Source organism: Anneissia japonica, unplaced genomic scaffold (assembly GCF_011630105.1).
Source record: "Anneissia japonica isolate Jap-2015-1 unplaced genomic scaffold, ASM1163010v1 scaffold997_len2565447_cov190, whole genome shotgun sequence".
NCBI lineage: Eukaryota > Metazoa > Echinodermata > Crinoidea > Comatulida > Comatulidae > Anneissia > Anneissia japonica.
This window is the reverse complement of record NW_022696369.1, coordinates 1,049,976-1,059,078: the sequence shown is the minus strand read 5'-3', so window position 1 is coordinate 1,059,078 and position 9,103 is coordinate 1,049,976. Positions and strand designations below refer to the sequence as shown.

The window sequence follows — 9,103 nt, the reverse complement described above, 5'->3', positions numbered from 1 at the left end:
AATCTCAGGAAGGTGAAATCTGAATAGCCTGCCTTCCATTCGATTAAAATGGAATATTCCACATAATAAATATATAATGAAAAACGATTAATTTGAGCTCTAATTCCGTGGACTATTAAGCTATGCTCCACTAATTATATTTCAATATCAGTACACGCTATTGCACTATTTAGGCTTCAGATATATTTAATGTTTGTCAAGATAACCCGGGCCCCATTTAGAATGTCATTACCTCCGCCAAGGAGATGTAAAAAGCTTGATTAATAGTTCCAAGTATTTGAAAATTAATTAACAACTCAAAGTATTGGGGAAAAAATGCAATTGACAAATAGAATGTTTGTAATAGTCTTTTTAGATTTGTCCACAGCATTTGACTCAATTAATCATAAAATACTACATAGGCCTAGGAACTTATTAGGTACTATGGTATAAGAGGACTTGTCTTAGACTGTTTCGTTATCTGGGAAAACGAAAAATGTGTAGACATCAAGGGACACATATCTGAGTATGGAGAACTTTTATATGGAGTGCCATATGGCCCGATTTAGGGCCTCTGCTTTTCTTGTACATAAATGATATGCCTGATGTTTGTAACAGATCTGACTTTATTATATTCGCAGATGATACGGATGTATTTCTGCAACACGAAAATGCAATACGGGCTTTAACCTTATGAACAGAGAGCTCGCCCCCATAAATAAATGGTTCTCAGATAATAAACTAAATAATAATGTGTTAAAGCCAAAATATAAAATTTTCAGAGGTAAAAATAAATCAATCGACATTGGTAACAATGAGTTAATTATGAACAATAAGCTAGAATGTGTGGATCTCGTAACATTTATAGAAGCTGAACTTGATAAATCTGTAACGTTCACACACCATGTAAATTATATAGGCCATAGCTAACAAAATCTCTATTATGATTGGCTCCCTGAACAGACTCAAAACACAACATTTTATTATTTAAAATTATTTAAAGCAGTATGGGCTAATTACATCACACCTACCGCACATTTTGTTTTATTTTATCAAAACTAGTCGCGATGTTTAACATACTTATAGGGGTAAGAGAGAGAAGCGAGCGAAACCCTCTAGTAGTAGCTTATACAAGATGTTTCCATAACCATAATATCTCATATGCCATATCAAATTGAAATTTTGAAATTGGAAATTTTGGCTTGGTCAGCTTGTTTCCGAAGGAAACTCGGCAGCCACAGTGCAGCACCATGCAGCATGTATATCAATGTCCCTTATCCCGTCTAACTCCCATGTGAGAAATTGTTATTTTAAAACCCTAAACCAATTAATGAAATAAAATAAAATGTTCCTCTTCCAGCTAATTTCACGCTTAAAGAGAGCACCTTAGTTTAGTCGGCTAAACTGGTGGTAGCTGGAGAGCTTAAATGCAAGTTAGATAGCGCACCGTCTTTCGCATTATGGTCCGTGTGCACGTTAAGCAGGGCCATAGGAACCGGGGGCCGGGAGGGCATTGGCCCCCACTTTTTCCCAAGAAAATGTGTCGTAGGGGCCTATTTAATAAAATATCTTCTGAGTGAGAAATATATTACTGAAAAACATCCCCACTATTTCCCAAGAAAATGTGTCGTATCGTATTTAAAAAAATATCTTCTGATTGAGAAATATTACTGAAAAACCTTGCGACAAAAACTTCCGCCTCACAATGAATGAGAGTGGCTGAATATAGCGCCACCTAGCGTCTATGATTTTCTATGGATTATGTTTTGTCTTACGTACCGTACACTCTGATTGGCTTGAAGTAGGGTTGATTACGTGGTCGAGTTCGAATAGTAGTTGGTCATCCAGTAAGAAGTGGATCATAACTTATGGTGATTTAAATTTGTATTCTCTGTATAAAACCTATAAATACTACAATACTACAATTAAAGAGTTTAAATGCTACAAATAGTTTTCAATTTGGTCCTGGTCATTCCATGTTATAAGAATTAAAACTGATTTTAAACTACATTAGTCATAGGCCCTATGTTTGGCTGGGTGGCGGTCTTACCATGGTCTTACTAAATAGCCTAGGCCTAGTCTACCGCACAGGAAAAAAATGTAGGCAGCTAGCCTAGATCCTATTAAATCACTAGAGAAAACATTAGGCCTACATTATTAACGATTTTCCATTGCCAAGATAATTATGAATGAGTCTTAGTAGTAGGCAGCTATTTTGAATTCAAATGACGGCCATTTTCCCAGGCGACTTTAGACTCACTTGGCAATTAGGCCTATTTATAAGCTTAGGCCTAGCCTATGCCTAATAGGACCTAGTATGAGTAATTACTGTAATAATATTTTGATGTTTTATAATTATTGTCATTATTTAACAGATGCTTTAGATCTTACGGTCAAAGTAGCCAATGAGTTTTGTGTAAACAACGAACACCGTTTTAATATATTTGGTACTTTCGTTGCTTAATGATACTTGGTAGCATCTATGATTTACACAATATTGCACATATGCATATGTGGTTAGATCTAGTAATTGGTATATTGTAATGTATTAACATAAGATAAGATATGCCATGGAAAACAGGTTTTAAAATAAAATAGGTACTCTTGCATACTCTTTGTTTCTCGTTGTTGAATTCATTTTTTTTTATTACAACATCACAAAACATATATAAAGTCATTTTACAGGAGAACGATGCCTATCAAATAACTTAATAAAAAAAATCACTAAAATTCGTAAAATATCCGTGGCTACCACTGCTTATTTGCCCCCCCCCCCCACTTCCAAATTGGTTCCTACGGGCCTGACGTTAAGCCGGGCACTCACTGCATCGTACGACGAATCCATCCAACATCGCTCCCTGTGAACGCTAAACGACACGACGTCGTCTGCTAATTGTCGGTGACAGGATGAACTGATCGTTGAGCGAGCATCGTTGCGTTGCGTTTTTCATAGAATCAAGTCGGCCGAACCGTCGGGCGCATTGAGCACCCGAGCTTCAAAGAACGCAGTACCGGTACCGTATATTATTCGTAGAGGTTTGTCTCCCGGTGTACTGTCACAATCATCACCCGAAGGACTCCACTGGAAATAAGGTCTTCTCCAGACTTTCGTGGGTTATCCTTGGTGTTTACACCAAAAACTTACCATTCACCCGAAGAAGTGTGTGTGTGTACAAAAATTCAACTAATGTCAGAGTGCTACTTTTTCTATCTTTCTGTTTGAGGTTTGGATGAGGCCTCTAATGTATTGAGGATTTTCATACAGTTAAATAATTTTCTTGAAACAAAGCAGTAAGATTTGTTCCACATGATATACAGTACAGAAGAAAAACTAACACCACTGCCTTTAACTTATAATAGTTGGTCATCCTGAAAAGTGTCCACTAAGGGAGACTGCAAAAATTTTAAAGAAACACATGGTCTCATCCCAGACAACATAACACGTATTAAACACAACGATTCATGCAGAAAAACTCGTCAGCACAAAGGGGAGCGTACATATATTATCAATAGCAATAGTAATTATGTTAAGCAAAGACGGTTTTAATTCACTCTACCCAAGAACAATACAAGAATGGAACTTACTGCCTACAGAATTGCGATCTGCAGTCAACTGAGCTTAAAACATTTTGTAAATGGACTAAATAAAATAAATACTTGTTTATATAAAATGTAATATTCTGCCGGTATCCAGGATTACCATGGAAAGGAAAGGTGGGTTTTAATTCACTCTACCCAAGAACAATACCAGAATGGAACTTACTGCCTACAGAATCGCGATCTGAGGTCAACTTAAAACATTTTGTAAATGGACTGAATAAAATAAATACTTGTTTATATAAAATTTAATATTCTGCTACTCTTGTGCAGTATGACCGATTAGCAGTGGGTCTTGATATTTCATCGCAAAATTTATAGTCAAGAAACAGGAACAGAAACTATTTACTGCGTGCGTATGATTGGTGATAATAGGAAACATTATGTCAATATGACAACTGAAACGATATAGGCCTATTATTATTACAACAGGAATTTCAATCAGAAAAAAAGTGAACAAAATATTTTAGTTGTTTAATTTTACCCAACCAACCATGTTTTATGTGAATACACAATGTGTCACCAAATATTTTCAAAACTATAAATAGCTTTGTTGGTTTTATATGTTAAATATTACTTCCTTGTTACAGCAACAAATGCATACAGACATTAAACAAGAAGTAATGCTGTTTAATATTATTTCAATTTCAATTTTATTCAAAAACCTCCAGAAAGGAGAAGCACAAACAGCAAGCAATAAAATTACAAAGAAAACAGAGAAAACGGGAAAACAAACGAACAATACCCTCATCCAGAAGGAAAGGACAACCAGAGTTAAAATGGTTTGGTGAGCATGATAATTAAGTAGTTGTTTTGTTAAATATTATATTAATATATTATTATAAAGTAAGTAGATATTGTTATAAAGTATTATATGGATAATAAAGCAACGCAGTAAGATAGGCCGGTATCCAGGATTACCATGGAAAGGAAAGGTGGGTACGGGGTATGAAAAAGTGGACCAACTAGCTACAGGCTGTAGGTCTGTCATGTAAAATTTCCGGCAGTGTAAAGGAGCAGAGCCGATAGGTATATCGTAGAGGTTCCAGAGCCTTTAATCAATTTCAGATATGTAACTTAAAAAAGGGCAAATTTTATATTGAGTACATTCGCAATTGTCTTAAAATGTTGACCTTCATGTTCCGATTGTTTTGTGGAGAATGTGTGTGGAGGTAGATATTGTACCAACCCATCACATTCCTTGGATAATGACCTGTGAGAGCTAATCATAGTCAATGTAATAAGTTCAGTAAGCTAAATGCTCATTATTAAAATGGTGAAGCACTAAACGTCTCTACTTACTACTCTATACTAATAAACTGATAAATAACAGAGAATGATGATAGATCATGTGACAGTATATACAGTAACTTTTAAATAATACGCAAATTTATTAACTTAATAATCGATGAAATTGTTATTTTAAATTAAAATTAGTATGATTCACACAATTAAAGAGAGAAACAAAAAATACATAAATAGAAATAACACCCAAAAAAAGGGCTCAAGCAAACATCTTGTTTTTGTAGAGGTTCAATGTCTTCTAACTTATTTTTTTTTTGTTTTTTTCATACATTAGGATTTTTTTTAATCATTTTTGTCATTTTGCCTTCATATTACAAATATAATATTGTTTTTGTTTTAGTAGTCTTAACTTTTTTAACTTAACTTATATTCAAGTAACTAAATTTTTTCAGATAATGTCTTCTTGCGATAACTTGAATGATACTTTGGACAAAACATCAGATGCAGTGGAACTTGGTCTCTCTATATCACGCTACGTCTTGACCATCATTGGAGTCGTTGCCAACTTGATGGTGATCATTGTGTTCATTAACTGCAAGATTTACCGAAAATGCTTCACATATCTTCTGCTATTCCAACAGGCATCTATTGATTTGTTTGGATGCTGCTTTTATCTAATTTTATTCAACTATCGTGTACCAGATGGTGAATATGGCATTGTTTATTGCAAATCTAGAACTTTATTCTGGATGTTTGCATCGGCTTCAACCTTCAATCTTGTCTTTATATCTATAGAGAGGTACATCGCAGTTCTGCATCCATTGAAATACTGGATGAGAGGCAAAGTTAGAACCAAAATGGTGCCGAAGCTGTGTGTCCCATGGTTATTCGCCATACTTGTTGTATTTCAGCTGGCCATTCTTAGCGTGCCCGATAAATTAAGCCCAGGAAAATGCAGGTACTGTTACAGCAGCGGAACCGTGCGGATAATCTCCGGCGGCTCAATATTTCTGTTGAATTGGATAATTCCTATTTTTGTTATGACATTTTGCTATCGTCGTGTTTACATCACGATGCAAAATCCGACGATAAATTTGCATAAATCCTCAAGCTCCGTACAAATCGACCGCACCGACGAAACCACTGACGACACTGAAACAAAAGATAATGTCTTCACGGTAGAAGGTTCGCAGAAACAATACTATAGTAAGACTCAGAAAAATTTTATCGTAACTATGGTCATTACTACCATTGTGTTTGCTGTCAGCATCTCACCACTGTTAATTGTGTATCTCGTGTACGTTCTTTGCGACTGTTTTGATTATGACAGGCATCCTTTCAGACAAGCAGCGATCATATGCTTCGTATCAAGTCTGGCTGCCAACCCATTTGTATATGCGTTTAAGTTCAATGAGTTCAAAATAGGCTTTGAGAAGACATTCATTCGCCGACGACATTAGTCACAATGTTTACCATAATTGTAACTTTTCTGTCAACCTATAGCCTCATGTATGTTGTTTCAACAGTATAATAAACGCGAGCGGTTTGAAACAATTGCATACATTTATAAACTAACAGTAAATAAAAATATCAGTGTTATGGCTCACTAAAAATAAGGGTATACCCAATAGTAGAACTATAATCAACAGACATATTATTGCTAATTGCTTCATTCATAATTACGACTTAATAATACATATTTGAAATATATATTATACAATGGCATAGGACCTATTATTTTGCATATGAATACTATTGTTATTAATATAATCCTTATTTTATTATTAATATTGTCGTCATTATCATCATCATCATCGTTCGTTGTCGTTATTGTAAATGACGTTGTCACTTTCATCGTCATCGTAATTATAATGACAATAATTTCTTAATATTATCATTAAAATTACTTTTATTTTTTTATTATAATTTTATTAATAATAATAAGTAAGCTTTGCTTTGAAAAATATTTTTAGATATGGAAAGGTGCTGCACCAAACGAAGGTACAATAGCCAAGTGTTAGTTCAAGTGACGACCTATTGCTAAAGGAGCTACAAAATGTAAAATACCTATTTTTTTCATCATCGTTCGTTGTCGTTATTGTAAATGACGTTGTCACTTTCATCGTCATCGTAATTATAATGACAATAATTTCTTAATATTATCATTAAAATTACTTATATTTTTTTATTATAATTTTATTAATAATAATAAGCAAGCTTTGCTTTGAAAAATATTTTTATATATGGAAAGGTGCTGCAACAAACGAAGGTACAATAGCCAAGTGTTAGTTCAACTGACGACCTATTGTTAAAGGAGCTACAAAATGTAAAATACCTATTTTTTTAGAAAGTAGACAAATGATGATCGTATAAAACGAAGTGTTAATTATGATGTTTCTTGGTATAAATATTTGTTTAATAATAAGTACAGTCACCAATTTAAACAGGAATTGTAACGGATCGATTGTCAGAACCATGGTATTTGTGATAGTGGTAAAAATGCAATGGAGAGAGATTATGTTCATTGATAATGAAAATTTGAATATTATCAAACTTTTGCTTAAAAAGGCCTATTGTGTGTATGTATATATATATATATATATATATATATATATATATATAGATACACACATTATATATACACACATACAGACACACACACACACACATATATATATATATATACATAGTTATATTATATATTATAGGCCTATATAAGATGTGTATAAGAGACAGGTCCACATCTGAAGCAATATATATATATATATATATATATATATATAGTGATATTTTTGAATAATTGTTATTGTTACTATCAATACACATGATTTTATGTATTTTGATGTGTATTGATGTTTTGTTTTCCTTTTTTTATATACTCTCCATGGAAAAATCTTGTATAAGCCATTTCGGTCCTTAATAGAATAATAATAGTAATTGATAAAATAAAACTATAAATAGCTTTATTGGTTTTATATTTTAAATATTACTTCCTTGTTACAGCAAAAATGCATACAGACGTTAAACAAGAAGTAATGCTGTTTAATATTATATTAATATAAAGTAAGTAGATATTATTATAAAGTTTTAAATGGATAATAAAGCAACGCAGTAGGATAGGCCGGTATCCAGGATTACCATTGAAAGGAAAGGTGGGTACGGGGTATGAAAAAGTGGACCAACTAGCTACAGGCTGTAGGTCTGTCATGTAAAATTTCCGGCAGTGTAAAGGAGCAGAGCCGATAGCATTACAGCTTAGGTATATCGTAGAGGTTCCGGAGCCTTTAATCAATTTCAGATATGTAACTTAAAAAAGGGCAAATTTTATATTGAGTACATTCGCAATTGTCTTCAAATGTGGACCTTCATGTTCCGATTGTTTTGTGGAGAATGTGTGTGGAGGTAGATATTGTACCAACCCATCACATTCCTTGGATAATGACCTGTGAGAGCTAATACCGTAATAGTCAATGTAATATGTTCAGTAAACTAAATGCTCATTATTAAAATGGTGAAGCACTAAACGTCTCTACTTACTACTCTATACTTGATAAATAACAGAGAATGATGATAGATCATGTGACAGTATATACAGTAACTTTGAAATAATACGCAAATTTATTAACTTAATAATCGATGAAATTGTTATTTTAAATTAAAATGAGTATGATTCACACAAAAGAGAGAAACAAAAAATATATAAATAAAAATAACACCTAAAAAAAGAGGCCTCAACCAAACATCTTGTTTTTATAGAAGTTCAATGTTTTCTAACTTATTTTTGTTTTATTATTTTTACATACATTAGGATTTGTTTTATGTTTTTTTGTCATTTTGCCATCATATTACAAATATAATATTGTTTTTGTTTTAGTTTTATGTCTCGTTGTAGTCGACATCTGGATTGTTTTTTGTTTGTTTTAGTTTGTTTGTTTTTTGTTTTAACATGCTCTAACTCATTTTCTTGATCTGTTACTTTTTAATGTTCAGTACAATTAATTGTTTAACACTTTGCTTTCTTAGATAAGATATTATAATACATACTCCATCGTGTCGGGATTCAATATTTCGACATTAATTATGTCATCCGCAGGTCCTGGTGATGACATAAAGAATGTAGAAATATTGAATCCCGACACGATGGCGTACATTTTCGATACTTGGAGTATGTATTATACTATCTTATCTGATATTAATCAGTGGACCTTTCGGTTATGCTTTCTTATGTTTGTATTTCGTATTTATATTTTCTATTAACACTATACTTTCTTAGATAAGATAG

The 9,103-nt window shown here is 33.0% G+C and overlaps 1 protein-coding gene across 1 annotated transcript; it reads left to right on the top strand.

The window, feature by feature from the left end:
- The first annotated feature begins 4,226 nt into the window (after positions 1-4,226).
- LOC117101969 (substance-P receptor-like) lies at positions 4,227-6,325 on the top strand. The gene is made up of 2 exons (XM_033242109.1): positions 4,227-4,363; positions 5,274-6,325. Exon 2 carries the CDS (start codon positions 5,277-5,279, stop codon positions 6,279-6,281), a length of 1,005 nt encoding a protein of 334 aa, XP_033098000.1. The 5' UTR covers positions 4,227-4,363; positions 5,274-5,276; the 3' UTR covers positions 6,282-6,325.
- Positions 6,326-9,103: the final 2,778 nt, after the last annotated feature.